The sequence below is a fragment of the Acanthochromis polyacanthus genome, chromosome 8 (assembly GCF_021347895.1).
Source record: "Acanthochromis polyacanthus isolate Apoly-LR-REF ecotype Palm Island chromosome 8, KAUST_Apoly_ChrSc, whole genome shotgun sequence".
In the NCBI taxonomy this organism is placed as follows: Eukaryota; Metazoa; Chordata; class Actinopteri; family Pomacentridae; genus Acanthochromis; species Acanthochromis polyacanthus.
Window position 1 is genome coordinate 17,620,608 of NC_067120.1, and position 28,000 is coordinate 17,648,607.

At 38.4% G+C, this 28,000-nt stretch overlaps 2 protein-coding genes across 5 annotated transcripts; both read left to right on the top strand.

The window, feature by feature from the left end:
• Position 1: 1 nt before the first annotated feature.
• On the top strand, positions 2-11,830 carry hdac10 (histone deacetylase 10). 3 transcript variants are annotated; one of them, XR_007943781.1, is made up of 21 exons: positions 2-344; positions 1,736-1,870; positions 1,985-2,081; positions 2,217-2,314; positions 3,264-3,368; positions 3,470-3,538; positions 3,638-3,764; positions 4,315-4,380; positions 4,465-4,524; positions 4,682-4,771; positions 4,923-5,029; positions 5,107-5,174; positions 6,210-6,456; positions 6,569-6,659; positions 6,770-6,855; positions 7,789-7,845; positions 7,979-8,060; positions 8,321-8,509; positions 9,611-9,770; positions 9,880-9,973; positions 11,720-11,830. XR_007943781.1 is itself a non-coding variant. In XM_022196578.2 (20 exons), exons 1-20 carry the CDS (start codon positions 280-282, stop codon positions 9,909-9,911), a joined length of 2,031 nt encoding a protein of 676 aa, XP_022052270.2. In that variant the 5' UTR covers positions 2-279; the 3' UTR covers positions 9,912-10,380. The 3 variants fall into 3 exon arrangements, 2 of the variants coding, with proteins under 2 accessions (XP_022052270.2, XP_051808135.1); XM_022196578.2 differs by lacking the exon at positions 11,720-11,830 and having other exon boundaries at positions 9,880-10,380; XM_051952175.1 differs by lacking the exons at positions 2-344; positions 1,736-1,870; positions 11,720-11,830 and having other exon boundaries at positions 1,993-2,056; positions 9,880-10,380.
• Positions 11,796-28,000, top strand: parvb (parvin, beta). Of its 2 annotated transcripts, none has more exons than XM_022196579.2 (13): positions 11,796-12,065; positions 18,329-18,418; positions 18,891-18,961; positions 19,048-19,150; positions 20,714-20,854; positions 21,589-21,704; positions 22,176-22,234; positions 22,393-22,412; positions 24,741-24,802; positions 24,910-24,978; positions 25,243-25,344; positions 25,430-25,502; positions 27,075-28,000. In XM_022196579.2, the coding sequence occupies exons 1-13, from the start codon at positions 11,951-11,953 to the stop codon at positions 27,149-27,151; spliced, it is 1,098 nt and encodes a 365-aa protein (XP_022052271.1). In that variant the 5' UTR covers positions 11,796-11,950; the 3' UTR covers positions 27,152-28,000. The 2 variants fall into 2 exon arrangements, with proteins under 2 accessions (XP_022052271.1, XP_022052272.1); XM_022196580.2 differs by lacking the exon at positions 11,796-12,065 and adding an exon at positions 16,565-16,713.

Here is a 28,000-nt window from a genome sequence, read left to right on the forward strand (position 1 = left end):
CCATTAAACAGTTTGACAACCTCCAGAAAACTTAGAGACGCTGCATTTCACTCCTTTCACTTTGCTTGCACGCTGAGTTTAAAGAAACTTAATAGGTATCTATTTATATTGTGCACATCTCAGTAGAAGTCAGTCACCGTTAGATCACAGGTTTTCTTATCGGTCCTTGTTTAAGTAGCTTCGTGCACTTTTATAGAAACAGCCTGCAACAACAAGAGGCTATTGCAGTGCAGTCACATATGTGTTGTACCCCACATGTTTTGTGTGCTCTGAGAGGTGATGAAGATGGGAACAGCGCTGATTTATGATGAGGAGATGACCAAATACAAGCTGCTCTGGGTAGAGTGAGTAATAAACACACATGTTGGCACACACAGCTAACCTAGCTAGCAAAACAAGCCTGAATGAATACAAGTTAGGCTGGTATAAGTAACTGCTGTGTAATTTCGGGGATACCACGGCTGCTGTGTGACTTCTATTTTAATTTCTTCCTGTTAACACATTGATTTGATACAACAAACAACGTTACAATACCGTTACAGTGAACGTAACCTCCCCCATGTAGTTATAGCTTAATTGAAGGCGAACAACTTGCTAACGCGCACGTACCGTCTCTTTAGCTTAAGCAGAACAAATGGTAGTAAGAGGTAATTATTTGATTATTTTAACACGTCGCTCTTAAATGGCTTCATCCTATTAGTGTCTCAAATTGTTCTACAAATTCTGTGAAATGAATAAGTTGTGCTAATGATGGGAACTAAAGTTGCAGTTCGTTGTTGCTAGCACGGTCAGTTACAGAGTGGCACAAGGACTGTTAGCTTCACGCTAACAGTTGTGGTTAAGTTCCTTCAGCTTATAGAAGTTATTTATTCACAAATGCAACATGAAGTTATCACATCCATTTCTTAAGTTTGTTTTTCCCCGTTCTCTCAATCTTACTGTTGATCTTCACTTTGTTCAAGCACTTCTACATGGGTGCAATTCATAGATATGGATTATTTTTCTTTATCTGTGGTTAAAGATCAACTGTAAGACATCACATTATAGTATGTTTAACATAACTTCACCAATTTTGGGGAGACTGTCCTGTTTGTGTTTGCATTTTATGATTTGTGCTCCCATAAATAATACAAAATAAATAAAACCATAATATTTGTAGTTTTAATTGTAGTCACTGGAAGTTTTTCTTGTTTAACCCATGAATGTCATAGAGTAGTTTTATAATTACCTTTACAGCATGTAAAGTGCAAGCTGAACTATATGCAACTCCACTGAAATATTTGAAATTGGTTGAAGTATGAGACTGCAGTGAATGTCTCTCCTAAAATCTTTTATAATAATTTCCATAAACCCAATAGATGCATTGAAGCTCATGGTCACGGTGCAGCATTTGTTATCATTGCTTCCTCAAGATGCATATTAAAATTGATTGTACTTGTTTGTATCTGATCAAAAAGTGCATGATTTTTCTGTATAGAAACTTGTATTTCTGTAAGTTTTTTTGTGTAAAATGAAAGAAAGCGTAACCTCTACTGCTTGACTCTTCTCATCACACCAGTTTCACTTTATCCGTATAAACTACTGTTTATATTGGAGCAGAATTACATAGTTAAAGTAGAAATAACTAAATAAAAAAACACATTCAATTATGCATATCCAGATTATTTTATTCCGTAAGATGCGTATCACACCATTAGCTAATTTACACGTGTTTGACGTCATGTTTTTTCTCCAGTCCGGCATGTAAGATCGAGGTGCCCGAGCGCTTGACTGTGAGTCATGAAGCTTTGGTCAGGACTGGTTTGGCTGATCGATGTGTCTCCATACCTGTCCGCGAGGCCACGGACACAGACATTCTGCTGGCTCACAGGTCAGACCTGATGCTAATAAAAAGCTTTTTCATGTCTCAGTGATTTCTTCTAACTCTACTCATGAAAGGGAGATAAATATCTCAAATGACCATTTGTTTTGCTGCTCCTGACAGCGAAGAATACCTGGAGGCAGTGAAAAAGACTCCTTACATGACTCTGGAGGACTTGAAGGAGTTCACCCTCCAGTATGGTGATGTCTACTTCCACCCAGTTAGTCCTACACTTAGTAACATTTTACTTTCCCAGTTGCAGCTGCTGTCATTTATCTGTATCACACATCTGCTCGGGGCTGAGTCTCAGGTTGCTGTCGTCGCTTTCACTACTGTTTCTCGTTTACTGTCCTAGAACATCTATCACTGTGCCAAACTGGCTGCAGGAGCTGCACTACAACTGGTGGACAGTGTTATGACGGGGAAAGTGAGGAACGGCATGGCTCTCGTCAGGTGAGGCTGTTAGCCAGCGACACACAGCAGATCTGAGATGTACTCTGATGCTGACTGGCTATTTTGTGAGGAAGTTTAGTTTACTGTGTGCTGCTATTCTACAGTGATTAAAGGTTTTGTCCATCAAATGTTACTACACTCAACAAAAATATAAACGCAACACTTTTGTTTTTGCTCCCATTTTTTATGAGCTGAACTCAAAGATGTCAAACTTTTTCCACATACACAATATCACCATTTCTCTCAAATATTGTTGACAAATCTGTCTAAATCTGTGACAGTGAGCACTTCTCCTTTGCTGAGATAATCCATCCCACCTCACAGGTGTTCCATATCAAGATGCTGATTAGACACCATGATTAGTGCACAGGTGTGCCTTAGACTGCCCACAATAAAAGGCATGAATATGTCTTGAGATCCATCAAACAGCAACATGGAAATAGAAAGTCCTGGACAGCTAATACAAAATTAGTAATTAATAAGAGAACTGCACAGAACTACTACTTCTACTACTACCAGCAATTGATACAAGCTGGAAATAATTCATACGGATTCTTTCTGTGTGAATTATTTCCGTGATTTAAGTTGTTCTTGTTCAGTATTTTAGAAATTAGTACATTTATCAATTTAGATAAATATAGTTATTAAGGAAAGTGAAGAAAAAAGCTTCAAATTGAAAATTATTGAGACAAATGTTAAGTTAATTTTGGATTTCTGGGACAAAAATGCCATTTAAGAAGCCTTTGTTTAGGGCTTTATAAATTCTGAAATTGGCATCTTTTTCTACCTTTTTTTTTTATATCATGATAAACTACTACCAAGGGGGTTCTGCATGCCAGGCCAATTAAGAAGTTGTGAAATATTATTTTGTTATATGTATAGACTACATTATTAAACTATTACTGAATAAACTTATGAAATATTAACACTTCTCTTTTATTGCTAATAGACCACCAGGACACCACAGTATGCGCGGTGCTGCTAATGGCTTCTGTGTGTTCAACAACGTGGCCATAGCAGCTCGGTATGCCAAACAGAAATATGGACTTAAAAGGTAACAGGATGTTTCATCTTCGTGTTTTTTTCTGGAAACTGTTGGTGAGATATTTTTTAAAGGTAGGTGTTTATGCTCACATCAGATCTTTTCTTTTTCAGGGTGTTGATAGTAGACTGGGATATACATCACGGTCAGGGGGTGCAGTTTTGCTTTGAAGACGATCCAAGGTGACTTTTTGCTGAAGGAATATTTCTGATTTGTTCACATGGATGATTTCTTCTGGCATCTTAGATTCTGCATGCTACTCTTTTTTTTCCCCCCTCCAGCGTCCTCTACTTCTCTTGGCACCGCTATGAGCATCAGAAATTCTGGCCTCAGCTCAGAGAATCAGAGTATGATAACGTTGGCAAAGAGAAAGGGGCTGGATTCAATATAAATGTACCATGGAACAAGGTAGGTAATCACACAGATAGTGTGTGTTTGAATAACAGTAATAACAGTGTTGCTTGCTTTATCTTTCACTTGACTTTTAGCTCAGGTTAAAGAAAATGTAGTAATAATAGGAGAAATGGTGTTTTTACAACATATGACAGAAAATAAAATAAAAAAATCATGCAAAAAACGGTTTTATGCTGCAATGAGCAGTTGCCTTTGATGTTTACAAGTCTTTTGTTATTACTTGAAGTATAATTTTAGTATATTAGATTGCCAATTGGTATGAAATGGCCATTACAAATTCATAAAATCCAAAGGGACAGTTTAAATCTCTGAACAAAATGTGTCTGATACTGCAGAGAAACTCACTTCTGAGCCTCTTTTCATGTTCAGTGTTTTTCTTTTAGTGATCAATGTAAAATATTAAATCCATCTTTCAATCCCGTAAGGGGAACAGCCTCATTGTTTGTCAAACTAACCGGCCCAGTCTGAAATTAGCTTTTAAAATTAGCCATCTTTGTGAATGTGTTAATGTATTCATTAAATAGGCCTCATTATGCTGTTTCAGGTGGGAATGGAGAACAGTGACTATCTGTCAGTCTTCTGTCACGTCCTCCTACCAGTCGCGTACGAGGTAAACTATTTTGGTAAATGAACAATTTTTGCTCACAAATAAGTTTAGACATGGCTTTTCTAAATATGTGATTCTTTGTCATAGTTTTGTCCAGATTTGGTGTTGGTGTGTGCAGGCTTTGACTCAGCCATCGGTGACCCAGAGGTACTGAATACAACTGAAATACAATTTTGTATATATTCTTTTTTGTGTATGCTGAACTTCTCTCATGCTTATGAACCCCTTGCACTTCCGCTCTTTATTGTAATAAGTCACTGGGACATTAAATAGTTGAGTCACGGTGGAGTCTTTTATTTTCCAGGGTGAAATGTGTGCCACTCCCGACATCTTCGCCCACCTGACTCACCTCCTAATGAATCTAGCAGGAGGGAGACTGTGTGCGGTGCTCGAGGTCAGACATGTATTTAACATCAAAGATGTGAAGCAACAGTACTCATTTTTTCCCACCATCCCCTCATCAGCCCGTGAAAGATTCACATGCTGCAGCCATCATGTGGCGGAGCACTCGGTTATAAAAAGTTATGTGTGTGGATATTTTCCAGGGAGGATACAACTTGACTTCCCTCCCTCAGTCTGTGTGTCAGACAGTTCAGACTTTGCTTGGAGATCCTTTGCCTCGACCTGCAAACCTCAGCGCTCCCTGTACAAGGTGTGTGTCACCGTGTAGCCAAACTGTATTGTGTGTGTGTGTTTTATAACTGCAGCAATTTGGTTTCTCTCTTTCAGTGCTCTCGAGTCTCTTCACTGTGTCCGATCAGCTCATAGGCCGTACTGGTCCTGCCTCAAACATGCAGGTAGAACATCCACAGAAATTATTGTTCAGATTCAGTCGTATCATACTTGTGGACTCATGACGGGCAGATATACAAGGATCAAAACTATAGCACCAAAACCAGAGATATGAGATGTTTTTCATTCTGGTCCCTTTATAACCCAGAATGCAGTTGGACCACAGACAGTTCGTGAGAGATTTGGGCGTGTTATGCCAACAGCATTTCACCCTTGTGTCATCCTGCTGGTCAAAATTGACCCACTTTAAAGTTTGAAAATGTGGAGAAAAAAGTCCACATTTTCAGCATTTTTGGGAAATCTCTGAACATTTGTTGGTGTAAAAAAATGAAATGTTAAAAATGCTTCTTAGGAACATTCTCAAAAAATCCAGCAAAATTTGCTGGATTTTGGTTGATTTTTTTTTGGTGAATGTTCTTAAAGAAAATAGTAGAAGTTTTACTGATATGTATGTAATCACTTTAGATATTTTTTGGAAGATTTTTACTCATTTTTTGAAAATATTTACAAGAATTTTCTTGCCAACTTTGTTTTTTTTTTTTAATAAAACTTTCAAGGGAAACTTTTACAGAATTATTGGAATTTTCTTCCTGAAGGTTTTGCAAATTTGGCGATTTTTTTTTTTTTTTTTCTGAATTTTTGGATTTTTTCAGATAAGGAAACAATATTTTTTGGTGCCCATAAATGAAGACAACAGGAGGGTTAATGGAGCTTGGAGCTACTAGCATTAAGCAAATATGAGCAGCAAGCTACAGCAGACTAGTAACCTCGCTTCTCTCCATCTTGCAGTTTTCAGCCTCTACCACAGACTGTTTATAAAACTTTATACAATTCATGGCCCAAAACTACACAGACTGAAGCGAAGTCACTCAAGACACCTTATCAGAACATTCATAGCTCCCTGTAGAGGCTTCAAACAGCTTTTTGAATGTCACAGCCAAACCCTGACAGAAGACTGAGACCCACAGCATGGCACGGTTACACCTCCTGTCACTTTAATGTCCACCCTCCCATTAAGTCTCCCTTATTCCCTTCTCCAGCTGATCCACCAACCTCTGATATCAGCACCAAGCGCATTAAATTAGCAGAAGTGGAAGAAGAAGAAAAGACAGTGAAGGAAGAGGAAGAGAAAAGCGCAGAGGAAAAGGTGTGGCCCGAGCCTCCAAAACGTGTCGCTCCTCCTGTTCGTTGTGCTGCCGTGCTCACCGGCGCTGTGGCTTGTCCAGAAGGATGTAAACGCTTCAGCTCCTCAGAGGATCTCGACCCACTCATAGCCAGCAAACTCAGGTGTGAAACAGTTTTTAATGACTTAAAATACACCAAAGATATTCATTGTGACCAGCTTTGATTATTTAATCTGCTTCAGTAATGAAAAAATGTGTCTTCTTCTGACAATAAGGGAGAATTTCCTCAAAGATGCAGATGATAGTGATGCTCTCACAGCCCTCTCCAGTCTTATCAGCCTCACCGAGAAAATGAACAAGAATGAGGTAATTGGATGTTTGCATCTTGTCTGTCTGAGTGCTGTGATATGATTCTGTTGTAAGCACAGTGTTTGCTTTGCTGCGGGCTGATACCATATTTAATTACTGCCTCGTAGATTTGCAATGGCCTGGCGCTGGTCTGTGACGTCTCCATGGCGATGATGTGTGTTGTCCAGCATGTCGCAGCTTCTCTCAGCAATCGGTATAGAAATCTGGATTTTTAATGCACTGCATGTTTTATAATGAGCTTGTGATAAAACGGATTACTTGACAGTAATATTCTTACACGTAATATCCCCCACCTAAAAGGAATAGTCTGACATTTTGGAAACACACTTGCTTAGCCACTTAGCAAGTGTTACATTAGAAGTTCCACACTACTCTCATACTTAGTGGTAAATCAAAAACTGGAGGTAGTTAACTTAGCTCATTTTACAGACTGGTAACTCTCCATTAGTACCAAAATTGTCACTTTTGCAAGACCCCCCCACCCTACCCCATCCTACCCTTTTTTTACCTCAAGAACAATAATTTTGTCTTTGCTAAACAGAAAAACTATACCACCACACACCTGGGTTTTACAGTTTTTAAGAAAAACAAGCCAATTAATTAGTCGGCCACAGAGGCGCTGATCAGCAGACTTTGTTACCTTTAGACAAAGCCAGACCAGCTGTCTCCCTCTTTTTCCCCATAGGCTAGTGTAATTAGCTGCTGGCTATTGCTTCTTATTTAACTCACAATGGGGTCTCTTCTCATCTAACTTGCTGCAAGGCAGAGGATGAGTGTACTTCTCCGAACGTGTTTGTTTATACTGCATCAGAAATGTTCCGCGTGTTTGCTTGTGGTTAATTTGCTGTTCAGTGGGTTTGTGCTTCTCATTTGTGCTTCGGCTCCCTAAAGTGATTTCTATTATAGATACAGTTTTAGCACCTAACTGCAACATTAAAGATAAATGCCTCTTCAAAGTGTAGAGAAACGTTTACTTTCCACACAATTACAATGAAAGACGACCCAGAGGGGAAAGCATCCTTTAAAGGAATTTGAGAGAAAACGTACTGCTGGGATGTGCTAAAATGTAAAAGGATTTATTTTTTGAAGAGTTCAGCCTGATTTGTTTACTTTCGTCTTCATGCAGGGTTTTGGTCGTCTGTGTCGGCAATGGGAAGGTCCTGAGTCACATCACAGGAGACCGGTGATTTATCATTTATGCTCTTTGTGTCAGAGTTGGTAAAACGGGAATGGATTTGTTTTCTTTTGATCCAGTAAAATCACTCTTTATCCATAACAGTAAAAATACCATGCTAACAAAATTGTTTTGTCTTTAGGAAAACACTTGTGGTTCAGATCAGCAGTGAAGACAAAGAGGAACAGAAATGCAAATATTACATTCCCGTGTGTTTAAAGAAGGTAGTGTGTATTACTGAGAGGATTTGTCATGTCATATTTTCTGTTGATTTTAGTATAGTGGCTTTATTTCCCACCTTTGTCATCATAATAGTATAGTAAAGCTCTGATTTCAAGATCATCGAAAAATAAGTGTAATATTTTTGTTTATATTAGTGTCCATATTGTCCTCAGTGCCTTACATTGACATGTTCACGTCTGTTTTACATGCTGTTAATACACACTGGGGGTTTAAATAAATATGTTTCTCTGTCCTCCCACAGGGCTGCAGTGACGTGTCAGGGTTCATACAGGCTGTGTTTGGCCTCCTTCTACCTCTGGGGTATGAGTACGACCCCAATCTTGTTCTGTTGGTTCGGATGCCAGATAGTGAAGTACATGTCAGCGTGTGGCAGCAGCTGACGGCCCTGCTGCAGAGCTTTGCACAAGGACACACACTGGTGCTAATGCAGGTAAGAAGGCTGGTGTACGCTACGTAACCCTCCTGTTGTGCTCATTTACAGGCACCAAAAAATATTGTCTGAAAAAAAACAAAAATTCAACAAAAAAAATTCCCCAAATTTCTGAAAATTTGCAAAACCTTCAGGAAGAAAATTCCAATAATTCCTTAAAATTTTCCCTTAACTAAAAGTTTTCTTTAAAAAAAAAAAAATCCCCCAAATTTGGCAAGAAAATTGTTGTAAATATTTTCAAAAAAGTGGACAAAAATCTTCCAAAAAATCCTAAAAATATCTAAAGTGATTACATATATACCAGTAAAACTTCTAATATTTTCTTTAAGAACATTCACAAAAAAATCAACCGAAATCCAGCACATTTTTTTTTGATGAATATTCTTAAAGAAACATTTTTAACATTTCTTTTTATCCACTAAAAAGTGTTCAGAGATTTCTCAAAAATGTTGAAAATGTGGACATCAGAAGTTTCACTGTGAAATATATATTTTTCCCACTTTTTCAAACTTTAAAATGAGTCAGTTTTGACCTGCAGGACAGGTCGAAACTGACTCATAATTAGACAGCTGGCTACTCAGGTGAGTCAATCCCCATAGAAGCGATGTTAAAATGTCAAACTTTACAGCAAAAATAAACACATTTAAAGCCTAGTTCGGAAATAGTGTCAGTCTCTATAGCTAATCTCTCATTTTATGACAACAGTACGGGGTTCGAACTTTTAAATAATTCACCCATTATCCAATAATTCCTTAAAAATTTCCCTTAAAAGTTTTATTTTGAAAAATAATCCTCCAAATTTGGCAAGAAAATTCTTGTAAATATTTGCAAAATATGAGTAAAAATCCTAAAACTATCTAAAGTGATTAAGTATATATATATCAGTAAAACTTCTAATATTTCTTTTAAGAACATTCACATAATAATCAACCAAAATCCAGCAAATTTCACTGGATTTTGGTCGATTTTATGTGAATGTTCTTAAAACTGCACTAGATGTCGTCTAATTATGCCAGAAGTGAAATTGTATTTCTAAGAAGAATTAGCAGCAGGGTTGTCTGGTTTTGTGGTCAGCATTTTTCCCTTTTGCTTTTATTTCAGGAGGATGAGGAGGCTTGTGTCGCCCCCACAGCCTCCTGCCTCCTCGGGGACCCGGCTCCTCCTCTGGAGCAGCTCCAGGCTGCACTACCAGAGGATGTGGAGGCCATGGAGAGACTTAGATGCAAACTGCAGGCTGACTGGAAGCTCCTGCAGACCACAGGTGAATGCACAACAGCAGCATCACATTTCAGTATTTGCATAATTGGACACACGGAGAGCTTAAAATCACCTGCACTCAATTAACTGGAATATTTATCTCCTAAAAACAGCACCAGAAACCGGAGGAGGTGATGAACGCTGAAGCTGTGCTGCTCCTGTTTAATCCTTCAGAAGACATGAAGGACATCAGTCAGACTTTTCAATGTAATTTTGTATTTTTTTAGCTGTTTTTACTGTCCAAGTGAGAGCACAAATATTAAACACTGTATGAAAGAACTGAACCTTTTAGCTCAGTGTATGTTAATAATATTGTCGGAATCTGTGAAATATGTTCTTGCATCAGTAATAGTCATGTGCGTAATGAAGGCCTATACAGTCCAATGAGGTGAGCGACTTCTCCTATAAGTCAGACTCTACTGTGTGAATGCATGCAGTCTAAAATGCACTATTTGGGCCTTTATGTAACTGATTGTTTATAATAATTGAAAGAAGGCTGCAGCTTTTCATTACTGATTAAACTAATGATTATTTCCTGGTTAAAACATGGCAGAAAATAGTATAGAATCTCAAAAAGTATTTCCTACACCCTAAATAAAAATGTTTAGACTGTTTTTTTTTTGTCAACCCAAACGCTGCTAGATTGCTGTCATAAAAGCCTAAGAGAAATGGAAAGTATTCACATTTTACTGCAGCTTGAAAGATCTTAAATATTCGCTGATCAATGAAGTTGCCTGTAGGTCATGTAATCAGCTGATGCATCAACTGACTAATTATGTACTTTTATATATTTAATGTTGTAAAAATTATTCATGTATAATAATCCTAGGGTCTAATTAGAAATGCAGCTTTAATTAGTACATTTATTGACTGCTATGTTTTTTAAATGGATGACTGCCAGATGGTTAAACCTGATTTTGACTTTATTACAAGTTTTCTTTTTTTTTTCATTTCAATTATTCTTTTCCATGGTAATGCATGAAAAAACAACGAATGGATACAATTTATAAAGCACAAAATACACAAATCCCATGTACAAGAACAGGAGTAGGATGAAGAATAAGTCTTTTTAACTCCTACCCCAGTCTTTTTTCCAAACTCAAACAGAAAAACAACCACAACAAAAAAACATCAGATGGCCACAATCAATCTACAGATCAATTACATCATTGTTATTGCTCCTTTGCATAAATGTTAAATATTTTTTCTTTAAACTTACATTTAAACTGCAAGTCACCAAAAACATTTTCTTTTAAAAAATATTGACCAGGTTATTTAAATATTGCATTTATTTATATGTAGCTTGGCTTATTTGTTAGCTGTCCAACTCCATTTTATACTCTTCATTTCTTCTAATCAGTCAGAACTAGTACGTTATGGAGTCCCGTTATATTCAATACTAAATGCATACATTGAATAAATGTTCCTGTGAAAAAAATAAACATGGCTGTTAGATTAATGCTGAAATAAATGTGGCATTAGATGTCACCTGAGATAAACAGAAACATCCAATTAAAAAATATAAACTTATGTATTTATTAAATGCATTTAGAAGTTAGTTGCCTCATTTGTTTATGTCAATATTTATTTAATGGCCATTTATTTAACTGCATACATATTTATTTAATATGAATATAATTTAATTATATGCATATTTATTTAATATTGACTAAATTCGATGATATGCAGAATGTCTTTTTTTCTAATCGAATGGATGTTCATTTTCTAGTTGAATGTTTTTATTTGCAAATTCCAATTTTACACAATGGGAGACTGCTCTTAATATTTGTGGTTTTTTTAAATTTTGTTTATAATTTTATAGCAACTAATTCTGACTCTTCTCGTTTATGTTGTGTTGTGTTATTGTGTGATATTCTTTGCTTCTCTGGCTTCAGACCAAACATGAAGTGTGTTTTTCCGCCCTTGACTCTGAAACCTCGTGTTCCTCCTCAGGTCTATGGGTGGCGCTGTGTGTGATTGTGTGTCTGCCGGTGGAGAGCAGATGAGGCTCTTACTCACATGTGAGTCATTGGTTTGCGTTGATGCTGCTCCTTAAAGCTGCTGTCTGCCTGTGAGTGGTGTGTTGTCGCTGTGATTGGAGCAGCAGCCGGTGTGTGGATGCATCGCAGGGCGGACTGAGCTCACCGACAGACCGGCCACAAGCTCTCACAGACGCGCTGAAACATGTCCGGGACTCCGGCCACATCTGCGACCCTGCAGCCCGCAAAAATGAAAAAGGACGAGTCCTTTCTGGGGAAACTAGGAGGAACCCTCGTCCGGAAGAAGAAATCTAAAGAAGGTGAGTGTTTTAGAGGCTGTTTCTGTTAGTTTGACTTGATCAAGGGCCTGCGTTTGTGTCTCTTCTGTTGTGTTTCTGTCCATGGTGCTGCAATCACATGATGCGCTCATAAAGTATTCACCTCTGGGACATCACTGGCAGCTGATTCATAGGCCGTACACACGATTTAGTAAATTTATACAGCAGTGTGGGAGGTTTTTCCCTATGTGTCAAGTTTTTCTCAATTTTTGATGTGAGGTGCTGTGTTGCCAAGTCAGTCCATAGTTGGTTCATGAATTGAATTTTCACAGTTAAACACCAATTTAACAGCAAGAAATACTTCTAAAGAGGGCGAGACAAAGCCTCACAGTATCTCCACTGGCATTCAACATGAGGTAAGTAAACAGAAATAGATCATACACTCAGTGACCCCTGTCAGGAATGCGAGTTTATAAAGATAAAGGTGTAAGAAGATTAGTCTGCCCGCTTTATTTTGGACATCCAAAACACGCCTCTCTAACTTAATTCTCTAGTTTTCACAACTGTGGACTATTTTCCGCCCTACCACAGGTCACACGCTGTCTGGTCAAAGGGACAGCTGCAGGGTTTAACGCCCCAGTGTGTGTGTTTGTGTGTGTGTGCTCTCACCCATGTGTTTGTAATTTCCGTTAAGGGAGGGCCACCAGCAGGCACACAGACAGCTTAATTGTTGAGGAGCCTCCTTCAATTCCATACTTCACCTCCAAAAGTGGATGCTTTCTATTCATTTCAAAAAAGTATTATTATACCTCCTAAAATTGCGATCCAAATATACAGAAGTTTATTTTTTGGCTCTAATGGGCTCTGAATTTGAGGGAAATGTGTATAAAATGATACACAAGGCAGCATTGTAGACTTGAAATGAAAAGCTGCAGAAGCTGATGTAGATTATACACTAGATCAGAAAGTAGATGATTTCTTAATTGTAGAACTTCATTTATGAAACAAAAACACTTTTTTTTTTTTGTAGACCCAAAGATACTAGGAAAAAATTTGCTTCAGGACTATTAAACATGATTTGATGGATTCTTCCAACGTGAAAACGGCGTGAAGGGAAACAAAATGTGAAATGTTCAGGGATCAAAAAACGCCATCCTGCCGCCAACGCCCCCCAGAGTTAATTAGATGATAGCTGAGAGGAGGAGCTCTGTGTATTGAGGGAATTAGGATAATCGTCATCCTGCTTGAACTTGCCCTCAAAGCTTTGCCAGAACCTGCAAGAATTCTGCTGGTGATCAGTAGGATGTGATGTAAAAATCAACGTGTCAACAAAGTGTTTCTCACAGAGGTTTCTTATATTTTGGTCCAAAGGTGTTATGACCTAAACGTTTGAGGTGTGAAGTTGTCCAATCCCTTTTTAACAAGGTGTGCTTTTTTTATCAGCCTGAAGAGAAAACATGCCTCAGACTTCAGTGTGGAAGGAGAAAGCTGAAGAATATTCTTTTGTGGATGAATGATGTCATCAAAATGCGTCTGGTGTTTTAGTTCTAAACCTCCAGAATACCTGCAGTGGTTGGTAGAAGACCCTCTGTGGTCCTCATTACTTAATTTTTATATTCGGCTCCAAGTCAGTGCTGTTTGCAGTGACTTCTGCAGGGCGGGTAGCTTGGAATCCCAGAAGGCCTCAGCACCAGTGTCCCCTTTGGCTTGTTAGAGAGCAGTGCCCCTGTGTGGTCAGATAGGATTAAAGCTCAGATAAACACAGGTCAATGTAAAGGCAGACGTTCACATTAATTAGATTTAGAATCAGCATAGCAAAGCAAAAGTAAGCGTAGTTATTGTTGCTAATGGAGCACAGCGTGTTGTTGTGGTTTCTGTTATGTTAGGGTGTGGTCCTCTGTCTTCTTTTTAAGGCGACGCCCAACAGAGACGCGTTGCTACTGGAAAAGTGGGTGAATAACCACCATTAATAACTGGGACTTGCGGTTTGTAAAATCATGCTGACGCTTCACTCTCACTTAAACCGTCCTCTTCCCCTTGTTGAATTAAACTGGGACAGAATGTGCTGCTCAAGGCTCTTTGACAAGACACATCCAGATCCCTGCAGCTGTGGAGCAGAGTTTGTAGATATGCTTTTTTTCTGTATATCCTGATAAACTGAGGAGGAAGTCTGCATTTCTCTGACAAGGCTGTAGTGCCTTTGTCAGCAGCAGACTGAGCTGTAGTAATGATGATTTAGTGAATAAGGAATGAGAGGATGAGTGTGTTGTCATTTGTCACATCCTGAACACTAGCAGTTTGATAATACTTTGAAAATGCATAATAAGTGTAGTTCAAATGCACGTCGCTGTAGGATGGATGTTGTTAATAGTAAGTTGTCTGTTTTTCTAGCCAAAGTTGCACGCTTTTTCGCTTATTTTACCTACATAGCTTATCAGTACATTCTGCATTAGTATCATTGTTTTAAATGGTTAACCAACATTACTAAATACCCTGTATTTTTATACTGAAGCGCTGTGCTTCATAGTAGGGATTTAAAGATTTAGTGGAAAACAAACGTGCTTTTGTGCAGACATAAGTATGGCATTATTAGTTATCATAATATGGAAGATTTTATTTTTTTGCCAAATATTCTCTTCTTACTGTTTTTAGCCCACAGCATCACATCACCCCAGTTCTGACTTCGCTCCACTAGAATTGATTTTAGGATTTTATCGATTACCTTTAAAGCATGTCCAGGCCTGACCCATATAAGCATACTGGGTTTTGTGTCTTTTGTCTTCTTGTTTTAACTAACTCAGATTAATTTTGCTGCCCTTTTGTAGCTTTACTGGCTGACTGTTCTTATTTTTCTTTCTGCTTATTCTGCTTTGGTTTGTCTGTAAAAGCACCTTGTAGGTTCTATATGAACAAAGCTTTTATTATTGTTGTTGTATTTCAAGTAAGTGGATGCAAAATGGACTGGAACATATTCACTATGTCAAGCAATTATACACGGAGTTGATGTGGTGACCACTATTATTTTATTAATATGTGCTTGGGAAGAGTCTTGACCAATATCGAAACCTGCAAAAGCAGAAATAGCTAAGATATGTGTGAATTAGGGAAATGTACTTTTACGCATGCCGTTACAGTTTCTTCAACAGCGACCACTGGAAAGTTCATTTTCCAACCGTAAAATGTCACACTCGTGTCTTGATGAAGCCGCAAGTTCCTGCATGTGGCATCTTTTTAACAGTCCAGCAAGGATATGTCAGTATAATAAGAACATTTTAATCAAAAGAGTGCCTGGATTTAGGGAGATTTTTTCTCTTTTTATCTCTTTACACTTGCAAATGTTGAGTGTTTATGTCAAAGATTAATACTGCCAGATGCATCTTTTTTTCTCTAAACTTTCAGACCTCAGTATTTGCACCAGATTTGAGTAATAATTTAAGTGCAGCATGGACACAAAGAAGCTGTGGCATTATTTCATTATGGAGAACATACAACAACAAATTACATATAATTTGAAGCAAACACTGGGTGTGATGGGTTGGATAGTTTTGACTGTCATTCTTAATATCCGCTGAAGGCCCCCTGTGGAACATACTCAGCCACACTGTCATCTCCTGGCTGCTGTTACTCGCTGGTGCCTGTGTTGGTGTAAATAACCAGAGCTATATTTAAGGTCCAGCCTGTCTTCTCCATTCTACCGCATTATTTATATCTTTCCCTCTGTGCTACAGTGAACCGCCTCCCCTCCCTTGGGAGCAGTGGGACCAAACGAGACGAGGTCAATATCAATAAATCTTACGCTGCTGATTATACTTGGAGCATTTTTTGCTTTAAAGCAAAAAGAAATCCGACCATATGCTCCTGTTGCCGTGACTGATCGCTGTGTCATTTAGCGGTTTGCAGTACAGCAGAGCGGCTTCTTATGTGAATGTGCAATGAAGCCGGTCTAAGATAAATGCTCCTGACTGCAGGCTTCGTTTGCATTGAATTAATGTAATTTTGTTAACGGGGCTGCCTGATTGATTATCTGCTGCAGCTAAACATATTAAATGCTCCATTCACGTGCTCATCGAAAGGGGTAGAGTTATTCACTAAAACAACCCTGCTCTCTCTTGTATTGCTGTGGAATAAGCGGACTGCAGCTAATTTTAACAGGCAGTTGTTAAAGGACGTATCAGGGCATTGTTGGTGTGAGAAAAGTGCTTTTTTTTAAGGGTTAAAACAACATGCAGCATTCATACCACTGCCTGCACGGTGAATTAGCGGATATCTAGTCATCACATTACCTGTCATCGCTCGGTGAAGCCTGTCCTGCACCCACTGCTTGACAGCCCAGAGGTGAGTGGTGTGCATAGGGTGCTTTGGGGGGTTTGCATCCAGTGTGGCGTCTCCTTCCTGTCCCATGAACGCTCAACCGCCTCCCCCTCCTCCGTTCCCTCAGCCTGTCCGGTAACTGGACCGCAGAGGTGGGGTGGAGAGCTGTGACAGAAATAAACACGTGATGACGCCTCTGCCGCCGCTCAGCTGCACCGACTGCCATTCACACACACATATATACACACACACACTGAACTTACATATAGACATACTCTCCGGCGTTTTCTACCTCCGCTCTCTGCCATTAGGGAGAATCCGGTGAGTTATTGTGGGGACATGGCGGGGCTGCTGTGTGGGACCAAGAGGAAGAAACAAGGTAATTTGATTTTAATGTCTGGGCTTTAAGGAACTTGGAAATGGAAATGGGGAAGCAGGACCTGTTACCTTTATTGCAGTGTTGGTTAAAATCCAGCACTGTCTTGTTTTGGTTCTCATGACTTCAGATTTATTTTTGTTTCCACATGTCGTGCTGCATAAATCATGCTCGGTAAATGAGTTTTATTTAATAATTTGACCCTTTTAACAGTAATTTTCTGCGCTAAAGCTGAGTCCAGCACTGTCTAACGCAGCAACAATGCAGTCAGATGGACAGAGAGGGAGGAAGCAGCACAATTATGATGAAATGCACTCAGCCTCCTCTGTAATTACCAAGCAAACTGCTGATCTGTTGTGAGATTCAGCGCTCGAGCCGGATTTCAGCTCTTATGAGAAGGCTGAATCAGATAGTAAACCTATGGGGACCCCCCTCCCAGTCCAGTTCTGTGTATTCTCTCTTCGCTTACACTTTGAAGTTGTGATTTTTGTTCTGATTGTACTCTAAAGCACGCTGGTCTAGACTTTCTTTGATTTCATTTTCAGTGAGAAAAATCTATTTTTTTCATGCTTTTAATGTGAAAAGGCTTTCAGGAGCATCAGTGTTTTTGGCTTTCAACTTCACCTTGGCTTTATAAATAGCGAGTACGTCAATGAAATGACAGATTTGAGACCATTGATTGTGACATCTCACCAACTGAACGGCGGGAAGATAAAAGCAATGTCGCCATTAGGAGCAGAAAGTCTTCAAATCCCGGAGAATCTCGCCAGTCAGAAGTGAAAGCCTCTCCAAAGGAATTGATTTTAATCAAAGCTCGACTCATAGTGTGTGTTGCTAGTGTATTGGTTCATTTTTGAGTGTCTCGCCACTTTTCAATCAGCTCAGTGATAAAATTTCAGCCACATTGTCTTCCTGTTGTATGCTTGTGCTGAACAAATAGAGGTAGTTTTTAGTACACTGTGGATAGATGTTGCTGCCTTACAGTGAAATTAATAGTGGAAAGGAAAGAACCTCACTTGTGTGGAGTAAAACTGAGGAACTTCCAGATGTGTGACGGCTCAAAATCCAATCCAAATGTAACATTTCAAAAACATTTGATAAGCATAAGCATCAGCATTAACAGTGCTCTTCTTGTGTACTGACTGAATAGTAAAGAACAAATCAATGGAATCTAAATCTGTCTCTAAATCACTTTTATTGAACCTCTCACTGGTCTGCACCATCTCAAGAAATTCAAATGTTTCTAAGTGGTGGCTCATGGTTGTGCTTAAGTATAGGGCTTGAGTAAATGCACAAGTAACAGTGGTGGTTAAATGATTGAAGAGGTGTTTACGGAGGAGGAGCAGGTCCAACAAATAGACTCCAATTTGGCACCGTAGTTTCCCCACAGTGGTTCCTGTGGTGATGCTGCATTAATAGTGCTACCGCTGACACTGCTTCTTATCCTCCTCTTCTTTTCTTTCTGGCGCAGGATCTTCGCCTGGATATTTCCTTCTTTATTGATGCACTCTCTTACTTTTCCAGCTAATATACCTTAAATCAAGTATTTTGTTGCTTGTTTTATTGATTTTCCTGCTCATTCGGCTTTATGGTTTTTGTGTTTCTGTTGTCTCCCTAGTGAGTGATCTTCACGAAGAGGGGAAGAATGCAATCAATGCTCCCATGTTGCCTTCAGGGACAGACATCCACCCAGAGGATACACTGCTGGGTATGTGCACATGTAACTGTAAAGAAAATCTCATTCAGAATTTTCAAATTTCTGCTTGAAAATGAAAAATATATCAGCTAGTTTCCATCTAGAAGTTAACTGTTGGTGACACATCCAACATTTTCAGTTTCTCAAGACGGAATTATTTTTTTGGGGGGGGGTTTCTGCAACAGCATGTCAGAGCTAACTAAGGCTACAGAAGATAATATGAATCTGTTGACACATGTTGACTAATAGGGACTTTGACAGTGGAGCAGCAGGAAATGAAAGTGGGTGGAGTGGCGACGCCTTTGTCTTCAGCAGCCATGTGAATCACTGTTGACATGAGGGTGGGGGGAACATTTGTTTTTGTGGCTATGAATTTGTATTTACGCAAGACCAAAATATGCCTGTATTTAAAGGCCTGGTTGGAAACTGAAGTGCCAGTCACTCACATGTGTTGCCTTTATTTATTTCCTATTATCTTCCACAGAGGAAAATGCAGAGAGGATCATGTTGGACCCGACGTCTCGGGAAAATCTTAAATTTAAAGATCTTTTGAAGGTAGCTTGTGATCATTTTTGCGCACAAACATCAGTGAAATGCTAAAATTAGGTTGTAGGTTTCATTTTGTTCTTATGTGCATCCAGGTCCTTATTGACTGGATCAACAGTGAGTTGGAGGAAGAGAGGATCATTGTCAAAGACCTGGAGGAGGATTGCTATGATGGACAAGTGCTCCAGAAGTTATTTGGTGAGGAAGTGGTTGCTCACAACCTGCCATGTGTAGAAAGTGGCATTATTGGTAGTAGTAGAAAGTTTTAAAATGTTAATTTTTTTGGTAACAAATTTGCTGGAAGTGCAAACTTTCAGTCATAGATTTTCATCTGACAGTAAACGCACAACAACACAACAAATTTTTAAAATAATAACACATATCACAAAATCTGAGACAATTACAATAACTGATGGTGTGATTTTTGCAACCTGTTGCTCTTCCATTCTATATTTCCTTGTTATTGTGAGTTTATTGCATTTTCAATAAGCTCAGCCATGACAGCGTTCAAGAAATAAACATTTTCCTTTGTAGGATTTCTTACTCGTCTATTTACCAGCTGTGCAGAAACACAACTTTATTTGGTGAAAAAGTGAATTGGCAACAGTAGCTTAAGCTTCCACTTGACACTTTGAAAATGACTGCAGGTAAAACATTTCCCTGAACACATTTATTTTATTGTGAGACAGACATTCAAATGCATAAGCGTCCACCACATTCCAAACATTTAAAAATACAACATTATTCCTTTGTCTACTGTGATAAATATGAGTTCACTACTGGGCTGTAGTCTTACAAACCAGTGTTTATGGTCTGTTCAGAGCTTCCCCCTTGTGACTGTTACATGGCAGTGCAACTGTAATGCCATCAAAACTGAAGTTATCCTATAAAATCTGTGATTCTTACTCAGATATATGTTTACATGGACCGTGTTGTGTTTGCTCTCCATGTTTTTTGTGCTCTATGCATTTATTACCTTAATCATGCCTTTCTTACATGTAGATTCATCTGAAAAACATGTACACAAAAACAAAACAGTGAGAAGCTGCATGCTAATTAAATCAAGTCAATAAAATATACACATTTTATCACATATGTTGCCCCAGTACCAATAACAACAATTTAAAATGCACAACAGAAAACCCTTTTGGGAATTTCTGTGTGATTTCTCGCTTTCTCTTTAGGCCTTTTTTAGTTTTCACACTTCTCTTTCACTTTTGTATATTATGCAACCTCCGTCTTTTATTGCATCAGTGCTGCTGCTGGTTTCTTTCTTCTTCTTTTTCTTCTTTCTTTTTTTCCATAATATTTGAACCCACGCACTTGAGCTAAGCCTCCTAAATCCTCTTCCTTACTTGCTGCTTAGAGCAGGAAAGTCTTCCTTTGTAAGTCATCTTTGTTGTTGCTGCATTCAGAGCTTTTTCAAGATCTCAAAATCAGTAACCAGAACCCACACTAATAGAGGTCTGAACAAGCATTTAGTTGTAGACTTTATTTGGTTTGAAGCGCCTCTGTAACTTTTGTGTTTCGTGTAAATTGTCCTTCACCAGTAGACTTAATTTACATTTTTTTCTTCAGCTCCTCTCATTCTTTTGTAAGCCCACACACCTGAAGCAAGCTTCCTAGCTCAAAGGAGACTGTTATTTTTCTGTGCAATACATCTCAGCATTGTTAGCAAGTGTCTCCTGTATATGGATTGTATTTACTTGTGTGTTTGCCCTGAAATAAATTTATCACTTCTGTCCTTTCTGTTGGTGGCAGAAAAGTTGTCAGGCAGAAAGCTGAACGTGGCGGAGGTCACCCAGTCGGAGATTGGCCAGAAGCAGAAGCTTCAGACAGTTCTGGAGGCTGTCAATGACCTGCTGAGGCCTCACGGCTGGACCATCGAGTGGAGTGTGGACTGTGAGTTTCACAGTGATTAGCTGCTTTAGTTGGTGCTGCTTTAATGATGAGATGAGACAGATGGTAGAAGAGTGATCAAAACTGAAGCCTTAGAAGTTGACATGTCTTGACTTTTAGTTCTGAGAGTGGGTTTAGTTCTAAAATTACTGAGACCTGCATTTGCTATAATTCAACTCAACACCATTTGAATTATCCTCTCCCTTCTGCCTCCTAAATGCCCACCTGTCAAAGGCATCTAGTTTGTAACACAGACATTCTGTTAAGTCTCAAGCCGAGATAACTATAATGGCATTAGGATGACTCATAACCGTCATTAGGGTTATTCTAATTTTTTTTCTAACTTTGAAAAGCTTCGGTCAGAGCCACTGAAGACATTATGCAAGCTAAGTAGTTACTTCTCATCACAAGGAAGAACTGAACTCATGTGAAATTGAGTGGAAAGGCCCTTTAACGCACAATCGACTTTCCTAATTTGCATCACAAATAGTGAGTATTTACCGTAATCTATACAGAGTTTGAAATAACGCTGGAAACATAAGGATTCCTCACTGGAACTAATGTTGGAGTCACTTTAATTCATGCATTATTAATGGCTCAGTTACTTGACGCTCTTTAATCTATTTACTGAAAAAACATCAACTGTTGCCTTTCACGTGGAGGAAACTGCTCATGTCATGATGTTACCTTGGTATGTGAATGAGCTGACGGGCTTCTCATGTGATTTGCTTTGACAGCGATCCATTCAAAGAACCTGGTGGCCATCGTCTATCTGCTGGTGGCTCTCGCTATGCACTTCCAGGCCCCCATCAGGCTGCCTGAGCACGTCTCTGTGCAGGTGGTGGTGGTGAAGGTAAGGAACCCATCAGTATGTGGAAAGCTGTAGGGATGTGTACATACATGTGTAGTTTATATTATTTAATGTAGCTTTTATTAAATCAGGAAACCTCTGGATACCTTTGAAGATAGACAGTGAGAAAAGTGAATTGAAGATAAGTAACACAAATATGCTAAAAAATATTAGTAGGAACCATAGATGCATTAATGAAATCACAATACAGTCATTTCTTTTTAGAAATTGCCTTAATGACACTTTAAATTAACCAGAGCTGTCTGTCTGCAAACCTAAAAATAACCAAGATTAACCCAAAACAACGATATAATGAAGCTCGCATATCATAACCTCTACTTAAAATATTGATTTATAGCTGTTTCTGTCTTCATTCTATCACTGTCTTGACCATTCATGAGATTTTCAAAATGTGAATCCACAGGTCGAGTTCTACTTTCGTGCCAGAACTAAATTAGATCTTTGTGTGTGCAGAAGCGAGAGGGCATCCTGCAGACCGCTCTGGTCACCAAGGAGCTGACGAGCACCACAGAGTAAGAGCTGCTACAGTTCCCTTAACAATCTGTGCTCTTTTCACTGCTGTAGTGTGGATTATGAATAGCATTTAATGTAGCAGAACGTAATTAAAGGTAAAAGAATTAGGCATACAGAGTGAAAAATGCGTAAGCTTTTATTCTCTTATTTTTTTCAGAATGATGATGGGAAGATTTGGTGAGTCCCTCCCATAAATCACTTTCATTTAATAGAGCTACACAAGCATACATTTGCTTTTACTGTTCTGTAATTAAACTGCTATAAGAAATAGTTCAGCTTTCTGGGGAAATGTTTTGTGCATAAATATGCAGCCTGAGTCAGCAGAGTTAAGCAGCAGAGCACAAAGAGTACAAACAAGTGCAAACAGTTACCTTTTCTCTGTCCAAAGGTGGAAATCAGCCAATTACTTAAATCCATAAAAACACAACAGGTTTTAAAGCAGCAATTTGCAGTTTTATGGCAGTTGTTTAGTTAAGATTCTCAGACCGCCAGTAGAGAGAAAGTCTTTGCTCCTGGCTATGAAATCGTTTGGAATCTAACTACCTGTAAAATACAAATTTCTCATTTTTATTTTATACTTAGTTTTTGCATGAATTTAGTAAATGAGATCAAACATGTTAAAAAGATAATTTCAAAGGTGGTGTTTTATTTTTTACCTTTACATAAAGCCAGCTCGTTCCCTTAATCTAAACTAATGAGCTGCAGGCTGTAGATGTACAGACAGGTGTCAAATCAAAGGAAAAACCTGAACCCTTTCCTTCTACCCTGAGGAGACCTGGTGGCTCTGTTATGTTGTGGGGGCTTTTTGCTGGCAAGGTTTGAGTCTAATTGTCCCTTTAGAGGAAAAGGTCACTCCGAATCAATACAAAGTTCTTCTTAGTGATCTCCTTTTTGTCTTTAAGGGTGTTCTGTTCTCAGGGTTGCCAGATCTGTGAGTTTCTTGTAGAATTGGGCTATTTTTAAAGGTAGTGTCTACAGATACGGACCCGTACCCGTAGCCTGTGGCCTGCGGATACGGCACTTTCCCTTACCATAAATATTAATGAGCCGGCTGATGAACGCGCTTTGTGATTGGCTGGTAATCCGACGGACATAAATATTAATGAGCCGGCTACGCTGATGAAGGCGCTTCCGTGATTCGAGGTGAATCTGCGGAATGAATGGCGTAACTAACAGCCAGCAAACTACAAGTATTTTTTTACCTTCAAAAGTAGCGACAGACTATTACATATTAACAACCTAAACAAAACCCTGACGTATTTTCTGCGTCTGTCAACACAGACCCTGTCACAGTCACTTTAATGCTAGCGGACTCTGTTGAATGGCTAATTTACATCACCACAAACAAATCTCACAATATCACAGTGAATCGAGTTTGTGTTTTTTTTTTTAATTCATGCCGAATTAAAGAGCTGCTTCTCACCATTCACGAGTGTTTGTTTCATATTCGACATCCTTAATTTTATCTTGTAAATTAGCGTCCGAAATTAAATGGGAACATTTGCAATGGAGTTCGTCAGCCGCTTCCACCACTGAACGCGGTAAACTAATTAATAAGAACTGGACTTCAAACAATTTAGACGCAGCGTCTAAAAGCGTAAAAACTACATTGTCTACGTAAAGTGTGAGAGGAGACGGTGTATTTTTAGTTGCATTATACAATGTTCGCCGTCAAAGTCATTCATATAAACTGCCTGTAATGTGCAGCAAATAGTAGTTAACCGGCGCCAGCTCTTCAGTGACCTTAACGGGTCCGTACCTCTAGTACAGATGCTACGGGTACGGGTCCATACCTCTAGCATCAACCATTTTTAAAGTGTTACTTTGGGATGAATTTTGTGTCTGCTGATTTGGAAAGGTCTATATTCCAAATTACATGAAGAATTTCTAGAAATAACTCAATTTTTGAAAATAAATTATTTATTATATACCCAAATCATACCAAATTGACCCTCAATCCCAATTCTGCTAGTTTAGGAATTAAAGTAGAACATCTAGCTGGGTAGTTTAGTATTGGACTGGTTTTTTGATTGGCTGTTGTGTTGGTTTTATCACACAGACCTTAGAACCATGAGCTTCTTTCAGGGTAACAAGAGGTGTCCCTCAGTGGTTACATGACAATGAAAACGATGTGAAGCATATAATGTGTCCTTCACAGTCAGCAGATCTCAACCCTTTGAACATCTATGGCAGATTTTGCAGCATTGTGTGAGACACAACTGTTAGCAAATCACAAAATGAGGCAATGTCTTTTCAAAGAATAGTGTTCATTCCTTCAGTAGACTTCCAGTGACGTAGAGAATTAGTATCAAAGAGCATTGGGCCAACACTCTAGCAAAACACTTCATGTTGGTTTTTCCTTTAATTTGTCACCAGTCAGTACATTTACATGACAGATGTGAGAGTAGTATTGATCTTCGTATCGTTTTGACGCACCTGATAGTGTCTAACACATCAAACTATTTAAGTATTCATAACCTTTGTCTTCTTTAATCTTTATTTCAGAGCGGGATGCGTTTGATACTTTACTGGATCACGCACCTGACAAGCTCAACGTGGTTAAAACGGTAAAAATACCTTTTCTTTGTACAGTAATGGTATAATGTCAAAAAAATTGCAGGTTTTAAGAGCTACACTGTCAGTATGACTGATAGCTTTTACTTTCTCTTCCCAGTCACTCATCACCTTTGTGAACAAACACCTGAACAAGTTGAATCTGGAAGTTACTGAGCTGGAATCTCAGGTAGGAGATTTTAATGGCTTATCTACAGACTCATTACTTCGCTGTCGCAGCACAATCCACTGAGTTATTAAGTCTGTCATTAGTAGTATGCATGTTATGTAACAAGGTTTCATCCTGACATGTGCGCTCTACATCTGTGGCTCAATTTTTAATTTAAAAATATTCAATCTAATCTGCTTGTGTGATGGAAGAAGCTGTGCTGTATTCATGTACCTGTGAGTGTGTGATTATATGTGTGCATATGATATGTGTGTGTTTGTTCAGTTTGCTGATGGAGTGTACCTGATTTTACTGATGGGGCTGCTGGAAGACTACTTTGTCCCCCTGTACAACTTCTTCCTCACCCCAGAGAGCTTCGAGCAGAAGGTGACTTCACCTTAAAGCAATGAAATTGCAGGATTTTTCGAAGCAGTGTTGAATGTTATTAACCGTCAGTTTTATTCCTCCTCAGGTTCACAACGTGGCTTTTGCTTTTGAACTGATGCAGGACGGAGGCCTGAAAAAACCCAAAGCCAGACCAGAAGGTATTTTACTGTTATTTTACATTATTATAAGATCAAATGAAAGATGAAACACATGAATTTCCCAGGGGAGATTTTGTTGATCTCCCACAGCAGCAGTCATATTAAAAGCTGACCAGTAGGTGGAAACCTTGCCTTAAGCTCATCACTGGATGGTGCTGCTGAGTTTATACAGCCCTGAGCTGCACTTTGTTGTTCAGCCTGAACCTTTTTAATAAAGACTGCAATAAAAGAAAATGACTTAATGTTTATATATTATACATATTTTTAAATTTGTCACAATTTTGCATCTTTCTTTCATGTCACTCTTATGTTCCACACAGCCACTGCACAGTTAGAAATGTTTGCACACAAAATCTGGAAAAACGGTTTTCAGAATGTAATCTAGTATAGCTGATTACCTGCTTAAAATGTAAATAAGTGAACTTTAAAATCGTTTAGTATTCAAAAATACAGAAAACAATTCTTGTTAAAAGATCATTATATTTGATTTTCTAGTTTGCAAATTAAAATTGTCTATATAAGGTTCTATACAATTACTACACATTTATGTTTAGAGTCAGAAATGCCTTTTCAAACATGTAATCACATTGTATTCAAGCATTTTTATTGCACTGTATTGTATGTCACTCTCATTAATATACTTTAGCAGTACATGTCCTGCTTTACCTCAGCTTATTTAGCATTCTTATTTTGTTCAGCTCCATCATATCAAGAGTTGCATATTTAATATCTGACACTCTCTATTCACAATTTAATTACTTGTGCTTTTGGTTTAATTATACAACTTTTGCTTGTTTTGAAAAACACTTTAAAACCTTTGAAAATGGCATGAGCTACAAAAGTTTTTCAAGATGTGTAAATATTTTCTCTCAGTGCTGTGTTAAATCAAGTGTTTTTATCCTGCCTTCAGACCATTTCCTGATAAAGCCAAAAGCAGAAAATCACTGCTTGTAATCACTGCTTAGTAATTTAAACCATTATAGCTGTTATTATCATAGCCTCTCTGATTAGCTTTGGGTTTGCTCTGGTTTGTGCACATCTGCAGCTTCTTTATAAACAACAATAGAGACAAACAGTAAAGTACAGATGTTTAGTTCCTGATGCATGCTAGTTTGACACTGCTGTTGTCTGGCTGGACTCGCTTAAATCTGCCCTAGTTGTGATGATAAATTAAAATAAGCAAACAAGCCCTTATGTGGAGCACCATAGTACCTAGAAAGGGAACAGAAAGTGCTTTTTTGCCTCTGAATCTGTTGGTAAGAAGTCATACATCATATGATAATCATGTGCAAATTCTTAGGTGCTATTTTATGCTCCGTTTCATTTCCAAAATTACAAATAACCTTTTGAAGGGAAGCGGTCCAAGAGTAATCATAGAAGGGACTCCTCTGCATTGTAAATAAGATTTTAAGGTGGTACAGCCCATTTATTTTGTGCCACAGAATTCTAAGGAGGCAATTTATAATAATAATTAAGTTTTTGTACACATCAAAGGTTATATTTTCTTGCTCAAAGCAGTTCAAGTGAGGCGAGCTCTAATGCTCTCTGCTGTCTCTCAATTTTGTTTTCCAGATGTTGTGAACCTGAACCTCAAGTCCACCCTCAGAGTCCTCTACAACCTGTTCACCAACTACAAAAATACTGAGTGAACTTTTCCCACTTTTACCGCCTGATATTACTTTGAACACTGGCCTGTGCCTGAGCTGATCATTTGCATTACAGTCTGGACAGTGGAGATCAACTGGGACTGAAAGTCGTCATTATGTGGGACTTAAAAAGACCCAGGGGGGATATAGCCAGAAAAAGACTCTGAACGTTAGTATTTAATCTTCCCCAAATGTCAGTATTTATTTATGCCTTGCTCAAATGTTAACTGCGACCCAGGAAGCCCTGCAACCTTTAGCCCTGCATTTGAATACATGACTGTCACGGGAAAATGTTAAAACTGGAAGACATTTGTGTGTTAAACCAAACTGATTACCATCACAGAATCCTTTCAGAAATCGAAAATGCTGGTATAAATGATATAGTATCTATAAGCTTTCTATAAACATTAAAGGAATTGTTAGATATTTTGGTAAATATGCTTCTTTCCAATCGCTCTGTTTGGTAAAGCAAGAATCTGGTAAGCTCAGCTCGGTAAAATAACTTATACGTTTTCTAGAATGTGATAATTTAGAAGAAAGTTTTTACATCTGACATCAAATTGCCTGACTGGAAGTTGTGCTGTCTGTATTTTACCCATCAAAAACAGTGCAAACAGAACCTACATAACATGTCAGCATATAAAAACTCTGGATAACTTTTGAATTAGGCTGTTATTATACATTGTAGGCAGTAATATGTTGCAAATAATAATAATGATAAAAATGATTTATAATAGATTATTCTTATTCATTCTAATGTTAAGAAAACATTATTTTAGTAGCAGCACTAAGCTAGTAGCTAATATCAGCAGCTGTATAATATAATAATAAATGTGTACATGTTCATTTCAA

What these genes read in the sequence shown, in the direction of transcription:
- parvb (XM_022196579.2), top strand. Translation starts at nt 11,951, where the DNA reads ATGTCCGGGACTCCGGCCACATCTGCGACCCTGCAGCCCGCAAAAATG. An exon ending in GAAGAAGAAATCTAAAGAAG is followed by an intron (nt 12,066 to 18,328) that starts GTGAGTGTTTTA and finishes TTGTCTCCCTAG; the next exon opens with TGAGTGATCTTCACGAAGAG. An exon ending in CATCGAGTGGAGTGTGGACT is followed by an intron (nt 20,855 to 21,588) that starts GTGAGTTTCACA and finishes TTGCTTTGACAG; the next exon opens with CGATCCATTCAAAGAACCTG.
- hdac10 (XM_022196578.2), top strand. Translation starts at nt 280, where the DNA reads ATGAAGATGGGAACAGCGCTGATTTATGATGAGGAGATGACCAAATAC. An exon ending in GTCCTGCCTCAAACATGCAG is followed by an intron (nt 5,175 to 6,209) that starts GTAGAACATCCA and finishes TCCCTTCTCCAG; the next exon opens with CTGATCCACCAACCTCTGAT. An exon ending in ACACACTGGTGCTAATGCAG is followed by an intron (nt 8,510 to 9,610) that starts GTAAGAAGGCTG and finishes CTTTTATTTCAG; the next exon opens with GAGGATGAGGAGGCTTGTGT.